The 21,119-nt window shown below is 41.5% G+C and overlaps 1 protein-coding gene across 9 annotated transcripts in view; it reads left to right on the top strand.

The window, feature by feature from the left end:
- Positions 1-21,119, top strand: part of Tenm2 (teneurin transmembrane protein 2) — a 1,173,780-nt gene that overhangs the window by 276,594 nt on the left and 876,067 nt on the right. For all 9 annotated transcript variants that reach the window (XM_063230744.1, XM_063230743.1, XM_063230746.1 and 6 more), the window contains exon 3: positions 3,452-3,752. In XM_063230744.1, the coding sequence (XP_063086814.1) occupies positions 3,527-3,752 (226 nt within the window). In that variant the 5' untranslated portion in view covers positions 3,452-3,526. The remainder of the gene's footprint in view (positions 1-3,451; positions 3,753-21,119) is intronic.

The following is a 21,119-nucleotide window of genomic DNA, read 5'->3' on the forward strand; positions in this document are numbered from 1 at the left end:
AGACCGATATCCATCCATCCAGGCCTATTGACCTGTGCTCAAGTAATCTATGATCCATAAGTGGGATTTTCAGCCAGAATTAACAGCTGTGCTTGGTCAAGACCCATGAATATTCTACTTAGTACCCATTTAATTAAATAAGGACCTACAAGGAAGAGCACCAAGCATATCAGCAGCAGTCCTGTCAAGCTGGTTAACAATGATGTCAGCCAGGAATTCCAATTATGTATCTGGGCATACCAACCCTGGAAAGTTTGGCAAACGTTGGCTCACTTACCTTGTCTCTCCAGGACCTTTAGCTATGGTATCCCTGATAACTCCTGATCTATCTGCATAGAAACACGCCCCCCTCCTAGAGCAAAACAAAAAGTCTTTGTTTCATTAAAAAGAAGTTTATTTAGTCCTTTTTTGTTATGGAGAATGACAGTAGCTAAAGCAAAACGTGATCATGCGGCTGTTGAACTGCATACTGCACCCTTGACAAGTTTTCCTAAATGAATTATGACATACTTTAGAATCATTGAAGTCCAGTCTCAGTCCAGACAATTACCTCTACCCCAAGAGCTATAGTCCCTAAAGAGCTGTACCCAACAAAATGGGGAGCAGAACTGGAGTCTTCTTTTGTTGGTGTCCTGAATAGAGAGGGTGAGGAGCTGTAGTCCCTCACCCCCTCCACACACACACTGGGGTGGACACTCAAGGAAGGAGAATAATCCAATGACAAGGTTCTGTTGATATGGTCCCTGGGTTGAGACATCTAAGAAGGCCTTGTTAGCAAAGAAACCAATCCCCATTTGGGGTTCTCATGAGTCGAGTGACAGAGAAGGTTACATTGGGTGGAATACCTAGATATTGTCCACTGTCTTCTACCTGTGCAAGTTCCATAATCTATTAAGATGAAGCAACTGTCCATGAGGTTAGTGGGTCTCTCAGGGGAAGCCAGACCCTCATAGAAGGGTGGTTATGCTCACATATAAAGCCAACAGTCTTGGGCCAACTCTGGTCTAGTATAGTTTGAGATGGACATGGTACTTCCAATCCTTAACCAGAATCTGGTCTCCTGGTTTAAAAGGGCTCACAGGTGTAGGTATAGGGATGGGAAAGTGTTCTGAAACAGTTCACGGAAGTTTTTCAAGGGTCTGAGGGAGAGCCTTCACTGCCAACAGAGGTCAGGTAACCCCGTCTCTAGAAGTCCTACAATATGCCTAAGTGGGGGAGGTCTCCTGAACAGAATTCAAAAGGAGTAAGGCTATCTTGGTATGGCTTTCACTGAGAACAGAAGAGGGCCAGTGGCAGCTTAGTTACCCATGTTGCTCCACTCTCTTGGTGGAGCTTGGCCAGGGAGGTCTTGAGGGTGAGATTCTGTTTTTCCACCTGGCCAGCTCTCTGAGGCCAATAGACCATGTGGAGCTTCCATTTTAACCCCAGAGCAGAGGCTAATCCCTGGACTGCTTTACCCAGAAACACTGACCAATTACCAGACCCAGCCATCATGGGGAGCCGATACTGGGGGACAATCAGCCCTAGTCATCTCCCTACAGGTCTCAGTAAGGAGAAGCCTCCACCCAGCCTGAATAGGTATAGATCAGGACCATCGATTCTTCCTATTCCCTTGGTCAGCTAGGTCTCAGCTGGAACAGGGTGGTTCCTTGTGTTCAAACACTAGGCTGGCGATGTGGCTGCTGCTGTGGGCTCAAGTTCTGCAATGTTCAGACACCAAGGAACATAGGGTCCAAAGCCTAGGGTTGTCAGACTATCAGGTCTTTGCCAAGTGTGTCAGGGCATGCAAGTCATGGAGGCATCCAAACTGGCTGCCTGGGCCGTAGTAGATCTTTGGTGCGATTGCCTCTGGCCTCAAGTAAATCCTCCACTCTGGTATCTGGGACAGTGTATAACAGCCACATTTATGGTCAGGCACAAAGCTTGAAGTAATCCTAAAATCTCCTGGGAACTTTTAATGTCTTTTTCTTCCACAGTCAGGAGTCCCGCCTTTTTTATAAATAGATAAATAGCTTTGGGCACTTCTTCTTAAAATGTGCTTTTTTTTTTTTTTTTTTTTTTTTTAACATCCAGACATTGGTCTGGATCCAGAGGGAAACACTGTGATCCTAAACCTAAAGATGGGGGAGGAGACACTTGACTTCTTGTTTCTTGGAGCCAATGTTGCCCACATTTGATATGCAAGTGGGCCACGTCTTTGGCGTGCATAGACATCCCATTACAGTGTGACCAATAGCAGAGGGACAGCAGAGGGACTCAGAACGACAGAGAGGTCTGATCCCCAAGAATGTCTCCACATACTGAGGGACTAGGGAGCAACAGTAGCCTGCAGAAAAATCATTACCATGGCTCTGCGTTGTATTTTGCATTTTAATTAAAATTTGTATTTGTCCATTCTGTCTGGGCCCTGGCCCTGTGGTGTATGCTATTTTGCTGGCAAATGAAATCAATAAGAGCCTATCATTTGGAACTTGGAGGCGCCTGAGCGTTTTTGTCATTATTTGTTAGGCAGAAGGCTGATGTTTTCTGAGATGTTTGGCACACACTTCCAGGCCAAGGATGTCAAATGACGGGCTGTGGGCCTCTTTGGTTGCCAATTCATATGTTACAGCATTTCCTGTCCTGCCATTTACCTGTTGTATTCAGGACTCTTTCTCATTCTCCTTTTCTGCAGTGAGCGTCCCAGCAATGAAGAGGACTGTGTGGACTTAGATTATGAGCGGGTTGTTATGGCAGTTGGCCCTTTGGTCAATAATGTCTCTCACTGATAGATGACTAGCAAGAACTGACTATGTGTGTGTCCAGCACAGATTTGCAAAGGAGAGATGCATGACTGGGAGTTTACTGGAGGCTCATCGAATAAACAGGAGGAAACTGTTTGCATGTCAGTGTTCCCTTGTATTGCTATTCTCCGACACACTCATGTGATTTCCTGTTAGTTAAATGACTTAGTACAAACATCACTGCAAACATCAGTGGCACATATCTGTGCCTCCTGTGTGTGCTACCATGCTCTTCCTTTTCTCTCTTTCTTGCTCTTTATTTTACTACTTCTTTTCTCTTAACCCCCTTTAGAGCAAAAAATAATAACAACAAAGAATGTAATTAAACAAGGTTAAAATCATTTTGGCTTTGAACTGCTTCATAATAAGATCTTCCATTAGAGTGACAGAATTATCCTACCATCTATAGATAATCAAAAGATGAGGGGGTTTTGTTATTACTTTTCCCCCAAATCTATTAAATTAAACAGCAGCAAAATTAATTTACTGTATCGAGGTCTTCTGTTCAGACTGATTGTTTAAATACACATTAAGCTTTTGCAAAAGACATTATGCAGGGCTAACCAAGCTTGCTTTCCTGTGCTTTTATCCGAGTCAGAGCGTGAGTCAGAATCAAAGGCAACATTGCTTATAATCACAGTCTTGGTTTTTTCTTTGATGTTTTTTAGGTGGGCAAAGTGACAAGTGCCGAAACCAAGGCCTGACTTTCCTCAAAGCAGCCACGTTCTGCTCGATCTGAAATAATGGATGTGAAGGACCGGCGGCACCGCTCTTTGACCAGGGGACGATGTGGCAAAGAGTGTCGCTACACAAGCTCTTCCCTGGACAGCGAGGATTGCCGTGTGCCCACGCAGAAGTCCTACAGTTCCAGTGAGACTCTGAAGGCCTATGACCACGACAGCAGGATACACTATGGGAACCGAGTCACCGAGCTGGTGCATCGTGAGTCCGATGAGTTTCCTAGACAAGGTGAGTAGAGCCGTCCTCCCAACCGGCTCACTGCCCCTTCCTGCCCTGCCCTGCTGCCTGTTGATGATGGAGGATGATGGAAACTAGGGGGAAGGTATGCTGGCCAGCAGTTGCCTTGTTAGGGTTTCATTTAGAAGAATAATTCCTTTTACCATAGCCAACTCCTACAGATGCTACAAGGTGCATGTTTTATTCTGGAGACTAAATTCTTTGAAAATTTGGTTGTTGCTTTTTGGAGACCAGTCAGGCGTGTATTTGCAAGTATAACAGAGTAGACCAAGGACTCCAGAGCAAGTATTCCTAAGATAATAGTGAACTTCTGGTGGAGGAACATGAGATTATGTCATTTTTAAACTCTTCTCTTGAAGTTCATTCGTAAGCCTCCAATTTTAAACACTGGGCTTGTCATAAATGATGTATATTGACTAAAAAGATATCTGACATATATATAGTATGTATATCGTATATGTATACATATATGTATATCTTATGCTATAGATCATAGTTATGCATGCATATATTACCCCTCAATTCCATTGATATAGTTCTCTCTCCTACTTTGACCAAGCTGGAATTTTGTTATCGTGTTATGATTTCTCTTGGGAGAAGGACATTCTTCTCCCAGGGACTAGCAATTGCCATTCTCCTCATGTCCACTATCCATGAAGAATTCTGTTATCCAGAATTTGCTGTCAAAGCCTCAGGATGTGGACTAAAACAAAGCATTGCTGAGGGGCGGAGTGGTGAAGCTCACTCTCCAACTCCGCGCCTTGCACTCTGAGCACCAGCCTTGCCTTGCCATGAGTGCAGTTTAATCAACTGGCTCAGCAAAAGTATAAGTCAGGGAGCAAGCTGCAGCGAGTATACTGGGCAGGGTCACTGTGCTGCCACCAAGGGTCTAGGCCTCGCACTGCTAGGTTATTGTACCATTTGTTTTATGACATGGCTTCTTTATTTCTTGTTCTATGTCCTTGGCAGCCAGTGTTGCAAGGAGTTTAATTCATAATGAGATAACATAGCTTGGAATTCCATTGCTCATTTCTTAGCTTTTATGAGTTATTTTCAAGAAAATGTAACACAGACTGATCATCCTCTAATAGAAAACAGGGGCGGGGGCTGCTGGGAATATGCTCTGGATTCGGTGCTTTAATCTGTGAGTGATTTCAACACCTGATTTACTTTCTTAAATTCTCACCTGTCCCCTTGTAGCAGGTAGGGAAAATTGGTGGGGGGTGAATTACGGCTTAATTAATAAAGAGAATGCTTAAATTTTCAATATGAAGAAATCAAGGTACCTGTTATTTCCAAGAGCGTCAGGAAGATGGGCCTCTCATATTTTGCTAGGGGATGCACATCCAGCATGGTTGAGCTTTTCATTGTCTGCTGCAGTTTTTGTGTTTTCTGCAGTGTCTGTGCATCATTTTTGTTTCTCATGATTCCATCATGAAATACACACTTTTCCTCCCAGGCCTCCTGAAAGACTCATTCTGACTTCTGGATCATTGTGTGCTGAGCTGGGAATTCTAGATTACTGTCAAGTTGTGGATTGGCCTCTCACCCTTTCCTTTATTAATATTTACATAAAACAAAACCAAGTGCTGGATTTTATTTTCAAATATACCTTTGTTCTTGTTTAATTTTGTTTTCCTCCATTGATAATAATGGAAGTTGCTTGGCCATATCAAACTCATAGCTTTGCAATTAACAATTCACACATGCCGCATGTTGTTATTGAGCCCATATTTGTTTGTGTAATGTGTTTGCATGAATTAAAAACTGTGCAGTCCAAAAGTAGAAATGGAAAGGCATTGGAAAGTATTTGCATATGCAAGTGCAATTCCTTCTGAAGACATCTATGAATTTATGCATGAAAATGTAGTCAGAGTCTGAGTGGATCTACTTTGATAGGTTCTAAAATTGAACTCTGCAGGAAGTAAATAAGCACATATTTAAGGAGGGGAGGAACAGGAGATATAATCTGGCAAGCAGCACGTGCACCTTAAAACTGAGGTGCTACAGAGAGGGTTAAAAGGAATTTTACACAGAGTAATAACAATAATTTTTTAAAATGTCATGCATTTCTCATTTTATTTTCTTATTCATGAAGTCAAAGAGCAGGATCATCTTACTACTTATTAGCCTAGAGGTACATTAACAAGGATCATAGGAGGATCATCTCCTGCAGTATTCTTATTGAAAACCCAAGATACTGATCATAAAACAAACATGCTTCTCACACACAAGCAAGTTTGGCAAACACTTGGAAGGCTCTCCAGGTGCTCAGTGTAGAAAAGAATTGCCAGCCAGTAAAATGAGGTGAGGCTCAGAGTCAGACCTTATGGGCTCCCCCACCTGGCCTGCAGGAGTCTCAGAAGAATCTGGTGCCATATCCCAGCAGGCAAAGTGGACCAGGTGTTCCCACGAGAAGGTTGTGGATGCTCCTGTCAACTTGTGCAGACGTTGTTTGCTTTCAACACAGAATCCTCCTCTGCCTTCTGCTGCTGTGACCTCTTCTCTGAAGTAGACACTATGCAAATTACCTGCCTGGCCCCTGTTATGCTAGAACCTCCTGGTGTGAAGGGAGAGAATTGCTGACCTTAAGTCTGTGGCCGCAGGAGTAATTAGTAATTAGTAAGTGAGTAATCCTGCACTGAGCAGCAGCCTCGTGCTCTGAGAGTTAATGCACCTGACAAGAGTGAGCAGTGGCAGGCTGATACCGGTTTAGACCAAGTCCTCCAGTCCAACTGGTGACAAAAGATGCCACTAGGAGTCATGGAGGTCAGCCACAGTCCCAGGTGGGTTGCACAAGCTTTCTCCATTGGGCTCTGCTGTTATGATCCAGAACAGTATGATGTACAGTGTTCTCCCGTGACTTAGGATCCTGCAACCAGGCACAAATCTGCCTTTGACATATTTCTGTAACTATGACTCAGTTTTGCATTCTGTGATTCACCAGAATTGATACATAGTTTTTAGTTATTTTGATCACAAGTCATATTGATTATTAGCATTTGCTGAGCACTTCCTAGATTTGTACAGTTTTTCCTTATATTGAACAACAGCAACAATAATAATAAAAAAATAGTAACATTCTAAATAACCTAAAGCCAGAAACAGAAAAAGAGATGGAAACAGGTTTTAAACCAAGCAAATTATATTCAACACCTGTGTTTTATACCAGTGTGTTGATTACCTTCTAAATAAATGAATAAACAACCCAAAAGCAAATCATCAAACCTTAAATCAAAGTCTAGGAGGAACCTATCAAGTTCAGTTTCAAGACTTATAAAGATCAACTCCTCCAAATCTTTCTTAATAAAATAGATACTATAGGCATTCGGGCATGGATTGAATATAATGGATCCTGCCAACCCTGCTGATTTATTTCCTACTACTGTCCCTGTCCTCCATTCCACAGCCACTCAGGCTCCCTGGGATCATTCTTTCCTGCAACACCACTGCAGTAGAAAAGTACCCAGGAATCCGTACGTGGCTGTCAGCACTGACTCTCTCCCCTTTGTTGTATCACTACCTTTTGGGCAACCTCTCAACCCGGAACACTAACTAACCAAGTAGGGCATTGCTATCTAAATGATATTGCTCAGGTAAGCAGAACTGGTAGATTTCTGTGCTGGCTGAAGTTCAGTGGGCCAGAGAGTTCAGCCAGGCTTCTTATTCCTCAAACAGCTCTTCTTTCCAGTTAGTAGTTCAGGTCTCTTGAGAGGGGGCCGAGATTGAATTTTGTCTCTGTACCTCAGGCTGTCTTTTTGGGTCAAGGCTGAAGAAAGAATAGAGGAGAAGATTGTGTTTTTGAGAGTATGCTTGTATTAGGTCCCTCAGTCAGTTCTAACACAGTAATAAATTATATGATACTTTATTGTGTTTTTAAAAATATGTAAACAGATCACATATACACATTTTAGGCTAAGTTTGGCTTGGGGACTTCATAAACTAATTTTTGCTACTAGGTCCTTTACAGTGTTTCTTGGCAATAAATTTTATCTTGCATAATTTGGCATAGCACAAATGTAACCCATACTGAAGAAATGAAAACTCATGAGCCACTAGTAAGCTAGATATTGTTTATATTGATTGTTGAAATACTTTGGGAATCTGTAAATATTTCCTTTTATAATTGTCTCAAAACAGTTAATATTTTTACTAAACTCTAAAAACAGTTATAAAGGTTTTATGTTGGAAACTACCACTTTAATTTACTTACAAAGGACAACTTCTAGGTTTTAGTGAAGTTGAAGAGTTCCCTTAATATTTGGAAGAATGAAATGTACTTTGAGAAAATTGCTTTCAATTTATTCTCGTGCCTCTTCATAAGACTTCTTTTCATAACTCAGCTGAGAATAAAGCAGTACCTCTTAGTCTTTGGTTGTCTTGTTACTATAAAAATTTTTTGAAAAGGAGAATCTATCACCTTTTGGCATTATATAACCTATAATCTTCTTGCTGGCCAACTTAAATCCTCATTGCTTTACATAAGAATCATCTGGTAGAGGAGCTCAGAATGCAGACCGTAAAGTTAACTTTCGTGCATATGCCAGTGCTGATAAGTGCTATCAATGTGACCCAGATCAAATTCTAGAACACAGACTGTCCCATTTCTTCCATCCCTAAAAGTTCTGGCCACTTATTGTTATTGGAATCCTTTCTTTCAGTTACCAATTTATCATGCTATGAGCATTGTCTTTCTTTTAGTGAATAATGAATACATGCTAGTGCTGAAATTTATAATTATTGCCATTTTAATCTTATTGCTAGAAAAAATGGAGATAGGCTGCCTCCATGGAAATTTCTTTTCCCTTTGGATTTGATTCCCATGAATGGCAAAATTTCTGACATCTTCTGACTCAGAATTCTTTTTCCAGCATTTGAAAGAATATGTCTGACTCTCTAAGCACTAAGATGAGCATAACTCATGATTATTTCCCTATTTTTAAAAAAGAAATGAAAGATACCATCTAGAAACTGTCAGCTGATGCCAACACACTGCAAGAGTTCATAGTCAGACCATTTTATGAGTAAAAAAAAAAAAACAAAACAAAACAAAAAAACAAAAAACTGACCAGAAAAATGCTACAAGCTAATATCATTGGAAACAGAAAAGTTTTAGAAGTCTGAATTCCATAACATGTAAATAAAATGTATTTTAGGAATAAGTTTATGAAAAGGAAGACAATCTATATAATCCTGTATATTAATTCAATCCTTTCTCATCATTTTACCTGTAGTAATTTGGAGGCCATGTGATTTTGAGAGTCAATGTTATCTCCATTTCAGTGTTAGCATTCATTACACTTTTAGGAATATATAACTGTTTTTCAATAATTTTAGCCAATAGGCAACAGTCTTCAAGACTGACCAGTTAATTGTTATTCTTCAGTTAATTATCCTTTGTCCATTGTTCATTCAACTTCATATCTATCTTTGACTCTTATAATCCTGTTCTTTTTCCACATTGGCACCCTCTAGTCCTTGGTCTTCTTCATGACATTCTTCTAGAGCACTGCTATTCCAAAACCTTAGTACCCCACCTCAAATTAACTCATGCATAAACATGTTTTAGGTGATATCTACAGAAAATCTAGCAAGCCATCTGTCTTCAGGCTTGTCTTCGCTTGTTTCCCATTAGCCTCAGACTTTATGCCCCAAATATACTTGGATATGTTGGTTAATAACTCCAGTCCCATATTCTATTTCTCTCTCATGATGGAAGGTGGATTTTGCTTTCTTTTCTTTTGTTTTTGCCTCCTTGTCTTCAGTAGAACATTGTGCAGGAAGATGAGTTAGGCCCACTGTGATATGTGCTAATGCTTTCTATCATTCTGTAACTCATGTTGACCGTATCTGGGTGTAAGCCTGTGCTGTACACGGACACAGGACGAGTCCCTCCTTAAACTGGTGAAAGGGATTCCTTACAGAAAAGACATAGTCATTCAAAAGCCCAAAATGTATACTGACAGATCTGAAACAGACATTCCCGTACTGGTGATTGTTCAAAATAACCAACTGTGTATCGTCTTTCCAAGTTCTGCCTGTGCTTTCCGAATGCCTTGAAATATTTCTTCTTTAGTATTTAGGTAGCAAAGTTAACTGCATTCTTCAGAAAAGAAAGAAAGAAAAAATAGAGTCACAAACCTTACCTTTCAGGTAGTGTCCTAAATTGTTCTGTTTTGTTTTGTTTTTCTTCCTGGTTCTCTGTATTAGTACTAACCAAATTATGCCTATTATTGCTGCTTTATTAATATTGTATCCTCTTTCCTCATTTCACAGGAAACTTCCAACCCTTCAACAGGGAACAACTTGTTCCTTGTTTAAATTGCATCCTTCTCTATGTCTTTCCTTTGGCATGTTCTACATGTTAGGGATTGTTTTGAGTTTCTAAAGCATCGCTTTATTTTTGTCTCTGCCTTCAAATTAGTTAAAAAATGTTTTAGAGGCTCATATAAAGCAAGTTTAAATTGTAAAACATCAGACAGACCGGGGCAAACAGGGTACCTAACCTCACAAAGCTTGGCAATGTCAAAGAGGTGAGATGTAAGAGACAAGTATGATAAACACTGTCGACCAAAATAGTGGATGGTTTTGAAAAGACATCAAACTGGAATTGTGTCTGAGGGAGAGCTTACCCAAAACTATGCCATCCTTGCACCACTTGCAAGTCAAGGAGATGGGCTGCTGACGAGGGTAGAGTATGTTCCCGTGAAAGCTATGAGTCTTCCTCACTGGGACACTGCAGGGGCAGCACCTCCAGGAAGTGAGCCTTTTGCATTCCTGCATCTGCTCCATGGTTAGCGAGTTGTAAGACAGAGATGGCATGATGGAAAGGGGTGGTAGAAAAAGCCCTTCAAACCATAGCAACCAGGAAGATAGAGAAACGGAATCAGAGACAAAAATATACCCTTTCAGATCACACTCTCAGCAACCTACCTAAATCCAGGCCCCACTTCCTGAGAGCATATTGAGCTACTGAGTTCACCCGTGGATTAATTTGCTGATCAGTATAGTGTCTCCATGACTCAATCACCTTATAAACATGAGACTTTGTGGGATAGTTTAGATCTAAATCATAATGGCAGAGTATATGCAAAGGTCCTGAGGTGACACCACATGTTGTTCCAAGTATTTAAAAGATGTTGAGTTTAATTGAATGAGGAGTAGACAGGTAAGATAGATTGGTAGTGAGACTCTGTGTCATGAAGGCATTTCCAGAAAATAATATTGGCATCAATTTACAGAAACTGTTAGAGGGACACAGTATGGTCAGGAAGGTGAGTTCAGGGTATGTCCTAAACAAACAAGCATAGGGGCATAAGTGTGGAGAGAAGAGATGGTTTGAGTAATAGTATCCAGAAACAAATGCTGTCAACTCAACATTACAAGATGCTCTCTCTAAGACAGATACATTGCTCTGGGATTCTTGGGCACTGACCGCTTTCTTTTCCTGCAAAGAGAATATCACCTTTCCCATGATGAGTTTACTTAAAGAACCTGAAAAGGTCAATGAATGTAAATAATGCCAGATGTGGAAATACATAGATTGTTGCTTCAAATTCTTCTACAATGGCAGACCTGAAGCTGAGTATAGAAATACAGTGTTACAAGAGGAATGTGGGGTATATTTCTCAGTGTTGTTAAATGCCTGCCTATGCAAAGAGCAGCACTATAAATAAAGGTCCTCAAGTGAATCCAGGGCAAGAAAAATTATGAAAAAATAACACTGCATCTGTCCTTTCTCTGTGTAAATGGCTTGCTCCTGTGCGTTCTCTGACATGCATGAAATAATGTAGAGATTCACAGCAAATGTGAGCTGTGTGTGTGCAAGTGTATGTTGTCTTCCTGCCAGCTGGTAACTTTCATGGGAAAGCTAAAGATGTTTATAAGGACAAGCAATACTTTTGAGAAGTGATGTGGAAAGCAGAGTAAAGGATCCAAGCAGAGGCATGGGAATTGCTGCAGTTTCCAGTTCTGACAGTTGGCTAAATGTTACTGATAATCACCAGGACTGGAGACAGAAGATGAGCTACCAGTTAATGGGTTCAAACATATGTGGAACTGTGTGGACAGCCAGAAGTTGAAATACTTTATATCGTCCATGTGTAGATGTCTAATAAGTAATTGACTGTACAGTTTCAAATTCCAGAGAGACAGTTCAGCTGGACAGAGATATAGAAGTGGATAGCTGATCGTTTCATGGGCCTTGCTTTGATCATGCAGGAAAAAAAAATATGCAAGAAAAAGAAAGTAGGCACTCATAGGAGGACAGGGGTCATTAAAGGAAAAGGAAGATGATGTTAAAATCAGACTCTCTTTTGTACAGTGTTCATACTTAGTTCTTTTTATCCCCGAGACCCATAGCTTAAAAGTCAATGGACACAGGCTGTATTTGGCCCCTAGGTATGCTTTGTTTGGCGTGCAGTCAGATTTGGAGGTTTGAATGAAGTATTCATTCATTCACACTGTAGTTTGCTTCAGGCCTCATTTCTGTCTTTTTTTCTGATACAAGTTCTCCTCTTTGGTTATTTATTTTATACGCCATGCCCCTGAAGGCTATTGCAATTGCAAAAGTATCTTGGGCTTTTGTATCTCTGTGCCTTCTTAGTAGAATACCTTCCTGCTTGTTCTACATCTGTTCATCTCATCAGGCTTAACCTCCGGACCGTCTTTTGGGTGAAACTTGTACTCTCTGAATTCCTGGAGTCTTCATGGATTGTGATTGTTGTTATCATCCTCTCTATGGCTGACTCAGCCTCCACCTGCCTGGATTCTGTGACTCCTTTGAGTAGGGAGATCAACAAAGCGCTTCAAAGCTCTGTGCTTTGACTCATGGCTGCAACTGTAAGAGAATTTGGTTTTTATTAATGGCTAGTTTCCTCCTCTAATGAGAAGACTTTAAAGCACAGCTCAAAAAAGGACTCATTTAGAAAATGCAGATAGTGTGTCTGCCCAGCATGACAATACCGAACCCCACAGTATAAAAGGCCAGCTTGCAAATTCCCGGCACCATATCTGACCCTACCATTGTGAATTGCATAGGCATTTGCTTTTTCTGAGCATTGGTGATGCAAGGCCACTATTCCCTTTCCTAGGCCAGTGTCACGTGTCGCAGGTTTTCCTCTCCTGGGCTGTGCTTAGTCTATTGTATGTGAGGGAGCACTTCAGTGCATATTTAGGCAGCGACAGGATGCAGTTCAGTTGGGACCTTTGAGGAAACCGCAGCGTCAAGGGTGGAAGGCCTGCCTGTGCCTGCCTCACCCTGCCTTCCAGTCCAAGTCCAGGAGCGGTGCTGCCCCGCCCACTGAGGAATCATCACTGATATTATCGAAGGAGACATTATATTTTCAATGTCATGTTTCAGGTTTATAATTTAATTTTCAGCTCTGGCAATTCCAGAAGCATCCCTAGGGACCTAGGGAGAGGAGGGGCTGGTGTGTCCCCGAAATGGATTCATGTTCATTTCTTGAGCACCTTAATTGGCATGCATAAGCCACCAGCTCCCTCGCTGTGTGCTGCAGCCAAAGTCTCTCCCACTACCGAGTTACTCTGTATTCCTCCTGCACTGACGGCTTTCCTTTCCACTCAACCTCAAGTCAGATCTACTTCGGTAATAAATCTCTGCTGGGAGAGATCAGAACAAATACTGAGTGTGCACACAGATATTAAAAATAAGTGCAACACAGACTTATTTAATAATGTTCAACAGTCTTTTATAATATTTGGAATATTTTACCAAAGTTACTATGTGCATTATAGTTAATGTATTTTCTCCCAGACAGAAAGATCTTTTCAAACCAGCTAAAATCAAGCAGACCGAAGCTAACTTGTATTCCTAGTCAACTCTCTTATTCTCCTTCCCTTTCCAGATATTTTTCTCTGGCCAGAGACACAAACTTTGACGCAGCTTTTTGCTTCCCCTGATTTATGAAGAGTTGGCATTGTGCAATTGCTGTCCCAGTGGGATGCATTTTATTTTAAAATAGTTTGAAGCATTTTTTTTAATTCCCCCATGTCCACTGCCACCTTGACTGTGTAATACATGCCTCTCAGGGTGCCCTTGTATAATGAAGGTCTGATCCACGTACCAAGAATTAATATACCAAATTCATTCGTAGCACTTTGAACCAAAATGTGGAATTTATTTAGAGAGTAATTCTAGCAGATTAAATTTATTTCTATGGATCTATTTGCTGCAGCTAGGACATGGGTAGAAGGGTGGAATATTACGTTAATGGCCTCAAAGAAAAAAAAAATCAGATCCATGCAACTGTAGATTAAATATCCATAGGCCAACAAATCCCTCCTAAAATGACTGCAAATTCAGGGGACACCATGAACTTTAAAAAGTGCACCTGGCAGCCTTGGGTTCAAATTCTCCTTAGTTCACAGTGACATTTTATTTAGTGCTTGTGCTCTGAACCCCATTTGGATGCTTTGCAGAGGCTCTACACAGACATGACCCAGTTCACACTTTCTGCTTCACAAACCCAGGCTTGGAGCAGCGGGGCAGTGACAGCAGCAAAGTGCTGAGTTTTCCTCACTGAGCAGGGAGGGGACCGCGAACTTGGCCACTGTCCAGGCCATTTCTGTCTCTGGACCAGTGGTGATGAGTTAGACTCTCCTGGGGAGTTTTCCAGTGCCCCATCCCCAAACTCCATTCCAAACTAATTGAATCACAACCATCTGGAGGGGGTCACTAAACATCAGTATTTTTAAAAACTGTAGTTTTTTTTCAAAATTTTTGTTTGTCTTTTTCATTTTTATTGGTACCGGAAAAAACTGGGTTTTTTTATCAGAATTAAAATGTCTGAAGAAATTTGACGGATCATGCTTTGGACATTCTCTAAAAGGAGATACTCTAGAAAATATAACTAATATAACTATCACAGAGCCTCATACTTGGCATGACATGATCTATTCTTTACTCAGAAACCCATGCATTTAATTTGAATAGAGCCTCTAATTCTTACAGGGTTTTGTTAATAAATGCTCTTAATATCCAATCAGGTCATTCCATAGCGTTTCTAGGGCAGTAGTGAACAGCCATGTCTTAGTGTATTAGGAAGTGTGGGTCATTATAAGTGATGATGTCATTTGAGCACCTGTCTGGGGATGTAGTATGTGACTAATTAATTATCATAATAGATCTTACATCCTCAAAGTCAAAACAAGTTGTGACAGATTTGAACTTGCTGCAATAAGAAAGACAACTGAACTGTTTCTGCAAAAAAGCTGAAGGCCACAGGAAACATGGTGTTAATACTAAACCTTCCTCTGCTTTTCAGAGGAAATATGTATTAGGACAACCAGTTGTCCAAAAATGTAAAAAATCCAAGTCCAGGAGCCAGGCAGGTAAGATGAGTGGATGAAATAGGCCAAGTTCTCACTGGGTGTCATGCTGGGGACTGTGCTTATTTGGAGTAGAGACATCCTGCCAGTGCCACTCGGGGTCGGCAGGTTGGTATCACTGCAGAACTCAGATCCAGCTTTGCTAGATCTTCCAATTTCTCAAGAAGATGGAAAGGTTTAGATGTGTTCGTTGCATTTCTAGATTTTAAATGTTTCTGTAATGGCCACTTGGAGAGCAGTTTGTGCAGACTTTGCACAATGTACTGGCCTCATTTCTGGGTTTCGACTTTTCTGGTAATGAGGTGCTAAGTGTCCATCAGGACACAGGACAGTCAAAGCAACCTTGGAACTCCGGGGATTTAACAGCTAGGGGCTCAGAAGCCTAAAGACAAGAAGCTGATGTGAATGCTCCTTCTCTTCACCCTGAGATGCACAGCCGAAGGATCTTGGAAGCACCAACACCACTGTGAGGCACCCAGAGTGGTATCCAGCAGGGAGACCCACCAATGAGTTGGATCTCCTCTGGTCCTGTTTCTGCCTGTCCCTCATTCTTGCTCCATCAAGTCACTTCCCAAACCTTTCACAGCCTCTGCTTTCAGAACAAATTGGGTTCAAACATTTGGCAGCTAAATTCATTTTAACAGTCACTGCATAGGCCAAGGGGAAGAGACTCTATAGGACAGATTCTTAAGGCTGTCAGTGTGAGACTTCTCAGTTAGGGAATCGTTTGTTGATTGAAACAGAAGGCAGTGAAGTTGACTGATCGTTCCAGTTTAGTGCTTACTAGGTGGTACCAAATTTTCAGCTTGTTATTTGCATTTCACTTTATGTTAAAAAAGATGTTTTATCCTCTTTATGTATTCGGTTGGTTTTCAAAAGAAGTTAAATGAACTTTTTATTTTTAGAATAGCTTTAGAGTTACATAAAAGTTACAAAAATACTATAGAGTAGGCTGGTTGGATTGGTTGCTTTTGTTGTCTTTAGTATGCATGAAATTTCTAATTGCATGCCTAGAAAATCTAATATTGTTTTCCCTCTCTGAAACTACCACATCAGACCTTGAAGGGTCAAATAGGAACTTGTAAACATTACCTAAAAAGTCCCTGATAGCAAAAAATGTGTTATTCATATTTCCATCTTCTTTAGGCCCAATTGTGGGTGCCATGCTTATGGGTATTTTATAAGTATTGTTGTATTTGAATCTGAACCAATGGCACCCAGTACGAAAGCACAATGTGCCTCTCATACCACACCCTTCCTTTTCTCTTTCTAAAGCAAGGGATAGATGCTTTTGTACTGTATGATTCCTGGCCTCCTAGAGCAGAACAAGAAGGAACACTGGGAGGCAAGGGTTTTCAGTCAGGGATGGCTTCCCGATCTGATGCTTTCTCATGCACAGTGCATAGTGTGATCTTTGTTGTGAAAGTTAGAGCAGTGCCTTGCCGCCTGGACGCTGCGAGAGCTTTCTAGAACATACCTGCGCACTGCATGCCACTGTGTATTTTTAGCCACACCCTGAGTGAAAGCCAACATGCATTTGGTTTCCTTTTGAATCCTCTAAGTTAATATCTTGCTCATTTCCTGCGAAGTTAACAAAAAAACATTCCTATTGATGCATGCTGTAGGTTCAGCCTCAAGTTCCTGGACACCTTTAACAGGTCTTTCTGTTAACCTGTTCACGCTCTTAGCTTGCTTCCAAAGCTATAAAGATGCAGTTAATATCTGTGTGCAAAACTCATTTTTCTTCAACCTCAGCTTCCTCCCAGGAGGATGGATTAGCCGTGGAACCTCATATGGATGTTTGATATTATAAACTGCTTATTTTCTATCCTTAGTGTAATTTAAAAGAGTCAACATTCCATGACAAACTTCTGCATATTTTACAAAGGGACCAGTTTATGGATGTAAACAGAAGTCATATTCTTTCATTGAGTGTTTTGTTTTTAGTTTTGTAAAGATCATTCTTTCCACTGATCACTTCATTCATACCAGGTATGCATCAGTGCATCTTACATATTTCATTCTGATAGCACCTATTCTAAAAATGGAAAAATAGAAGTACACAAAACATATGTAATCACAGTTAAAGGGATCTAGTGTAGAGAATTTATTTAGGGTTTTCAGTGAAGAGCAATTTAATTCCTTTTATGTTGTAAAGCGATCACTTCCTTCCTTGCCAAAAGGGTTGGAGGGGTACAGGGACAGTGGGTAAAATCCATGCCGATTGCTTATGGAAGCAGGATCCTAGGTCCTGGAGCAGCTTCCGGTACATGTAACAGATTTTTAGAGATGGAATTCATTGACACACTGCAGGCAGCATTGTGTTGGTGTGTAAATGTTACAGATCTGAGCAGTGGGTATTTTGTGGGGTACAGTGAAAGCTCTGTTGAGTCAGTCTCGCTCTCCAGAGCAGAACAGCCAGTCAGGTCCTCTCATGCTTTATTTCAGGAGGGGCAGCAGGCTCCATGATAATCTACTCCCTTGCCTCGGATGTGGCATAAATGTGGCCTTCCTGCTCCTCTGTCATTCTTTGGGGGCAGTAATGTACTCCTTGGTTTTCCATGGGTAGAACAACTTTTTGCAAGAGAGAAGACTCTTTAAGAGAATTGAATGAAATCACTAGAAAATCCTGCCATGCACAAAGCTCCCTGTCACTGGTTGTAGTGAATGTCACAGCTGCTTCTTCTCAGGTGGCTTCCCAGGTAGATGTAGCAATGTCAGCTAAGCCACCTGTTGAGGACACAAAACAAAAAGGGCTCCTCTATAGTTCAAAACAGAGAGAAGGAAAAAAAAAAAAACAGCAAAACACAAAAGAGCTCATCTAGAAAATCAACTCTTTATGTCACTTATGAAGCCTGCAGGCTAATTATTCGTAACACAGAGAGAGATCTAAGCTATATGATCATTTTGACTGCTGGAAATTGCTTGTTGACTGACTATGAAACAACTATATATCCTTAAACACTGGCCAGAGGGAAGAAATGAGATCCCTATGTTGAAATATCTGGACAGCCAGGCTTCTGGAAAGCAGAGTATCATTACAGCCATTAAGACAATGCAGCGGGCTATTTGGGTACTCAGCTCTGTGCAGCCAGATGGAAATCGTAGTTCAAGCTTAGTGTTGTCAGACAGCAGAGGCTGCGGGCAAAGGGGAAGCCATGGGTGAGTGGTTTTTGACTGTTTATCTCTAATGTGTGTGGCCAATGTCACTCCCATCTCTGATGGCTGTGATTTATTCTATTATACTGTCAGGATTAAAACACCTTAGCAGGAGAAAAATAAAGGGCGAGAAACAAATGCTGTGTCATTGATGTGACAGATGCAATTTCTCTGGACACCATAGATGACCAGAGTGCGGAAACTCTTGGAAATGCCTCGGCCATCACGTATCAGAACCCAGAGGGTCCTCCAGGGCCGTCTCAAAGCCTCCCTGGCCTCTCACCTGGTGGCCAAGTCGTTTAGGCATCTGAGTTCAGGGTTAAAGCCCCAGTTCTCACTCCGCAGTGCACTAGCCATTCAGCTCCATCACGTGCTGGTTAAATTCACTCTTTCTGCTGAATTCATACAGTTGACCTTGACGTTAAGTTAAAAACCTTTTGATATTTTCACAGGGGCAAAGATAAATAAGTAGCACAAGTAGGAACTTCTTTCTCCTGCTCACCAGTATCCATCCAAGTACTTTTTTCCTCCTACAACTGTGGGTTTTAGCTTTTCTTACTGATGTACTCTTTTTGGCTGGATCTTTTCCCTTCTCTGAACAAAAGGACACCCCTGTGGTCTCCTGGCCCTTGTTAACGAAGGCACTCCTGCCGTAGCAGCCAGCTCCTAGCTGTGTCTTCACCTTCCCTTTCCCCTTAGGACCCTTCCTCCTCCATCTCTGTCCATCTCCTGCTGTTTCCTAGGTGGCCAAAAGGGAGGGTCAGAGAAGTCAAAATTCCAGCTCACCCGGGGACCCGGGCGCTTGCCTCTCCACCACCTGCTCTTCCCTGATCGTTCTCCTGCATAGCATGTCCAGCAACTCAGATGTTGTAGATTCCTTAACATCAGCAGAAGAGCCTAGAATGTGAACTAGGAAGATCTCGCTCTAATTCTGAGCCCCACCCATGGTGAACCCCAGGATATCAGACAAGTGTCTTTTAGCTAAAATGGCCTATCCTGTGTAGTTGCCTTCGGTACTTACATAAAATTTCATCTTCTTAGAGAAGTTCATTAATGACAAAATTATTTGTAAGGAGTGTTTATTACTACTAAATTGTCATCATGGACAAGATGCCTAAATTTCTAGGGAAACTTTACAACTTCATTTGAAAATCCTCGTGTGTGCAGGTAGGTTTGTGTGCTAACATGAATCACCTTTGCAATTTTATTCCCTGGTCCAGGAGACTAAGCTCAGCAGCCCCCAAAGTCATCAGCCATTTTAGATGCTAGACTCTTGTACTTCCCTGGATCCATCTTGCCTACTAGATCCATTCTGCAAATTGCAAAAGAGCCAAGCTCTTTCCAGCTCTGGGTTCTACTCACTGCTTGGCAGTGAACACCATGGCTTGGTTCATGTATCAAGAGAAACTTCACATGCTTGTGGCAACAGGCTCTGTGTGCAGTGTTTTCTCCCTAAGCCCGGATGTCTTCTGTGCTGGGCTTAGAGGGGAGACCACAGTATTTCAGTGTCTCTAGTCTCTGACTCAGAAACATACATGCAGAACACCATTGTGAAGAAAACCTGGGAAGGGGTGGCGGCTATGGGTGGCAGGACAGTGCGGGGAAGGTCTTGGTGCTCATTCAGAGCTCAGTCTTATCTAGGACCCACCTAGTCATTTCTTCAAAGTGGCTTTGGAATGGAAAGGAGTTTTGAATTAGGAAATGTTACATTAGCTTAAACATGTATCAATATGGAGGGGTGGTGTTTAAAGTAAAAACAAGATCAAAAAATCTCTGGACAATGTTCCCTATTTCCTTTACAAGGCCCCCTGTTTTGTAAGTTTGTCCAGATGTAGTTCCACAGTGAAAAAGAGAAAGAGCAAAAGAACGCAGTCGTCCCCTCTCTGATCTCCCTGGGCTGCCAGCAGAAAAGAACCAATCACTTCCAAAATTCAAACAAGAATGAGTCCCTCCAAAAAAAAAAAAAAAAAAAAAAAAAAAAAAAACAAAAAAAAATCCATGTCTGTAGATGGCTCAAAAATCACATTGCTGTCGTGTTATTGTGTCTTATTCTCACCTCCATACAAACCGAAGGGCTGTGGGAGGATTCTGAGCCTCAAAGCCAGACTTCTGGTACTAAACCACGGAAAATCACTCAGTCAACAAACTCTTCGTTCACCTGAGACTGATTTCATCCCTACCACTGTTCGGGAGCTGGGGATAGAAACGTGAAGAAGCTGTAATCAAAGCTCTTTAGGAATCTACAAGCTCGTGTAAGGAAGGCAGAAACAACCAGGTAGTGCTGAAACCTGAAACACTGTGCTGTGGTACCCCAAAGCCCAGTATCATGGGACTGGAAGGCAAGACCTTCTGGAGATTGTTGAAGCAGAGATTCTATGCTGGGAGTCACAGCCGAATCTGGTGAAGGTTTCCTGAGATCCATTTAGGTTTGCTCTCTTGTGAACTAGACGACTAAAATAGACAGGGAAAACAGCATCCCAATATTTAAATATATGATTACTCTTTCTTTATAAGTACTTAGCGGGAAGTGTCTTAGCCTGAACACTAAAGCATAGATCTGTGAATGTAGACCATATTGGAAGCAGATTTACTGTCCTAAAGTGTAATGCTTACTCAGCCATCTGATGAGATTTGAGCACTGAGCAGTTTGAGAGGGATGCATAGAGCTGTTTTATTACAAGATGCTGTTATGAGTTATAGCAGCTTTCCTTCTGCTATACGGCTGTCGCCAAACAAGTTACATGAATATAAGCAGTTTTATTTGCAATTTTTTTGCTTACATTTTCTTAACATACTCAGATTATGGTTTCCTAAACCCCTCCTCATGCTTCTGTGGCAGTCCATGTATAT

Source organism: Cavia porcellus, unplaced genomic scaffold (assembly GCF_034190915.1).
Source record: "Cavia porcellus strain 051 isolate PalLab524CR breed Dunkin Hartley unplaced genomic scaffold, mCavPor4.1 scaffold_19, whole genome shotgun sequence".
NCBI classification, from domain to species: domain Eukaryota; kingdom Metazoa; phylum Chordata; class Mammalia; order Rodentia; family Caviidae; genus Cavia; species Cavia porcellus.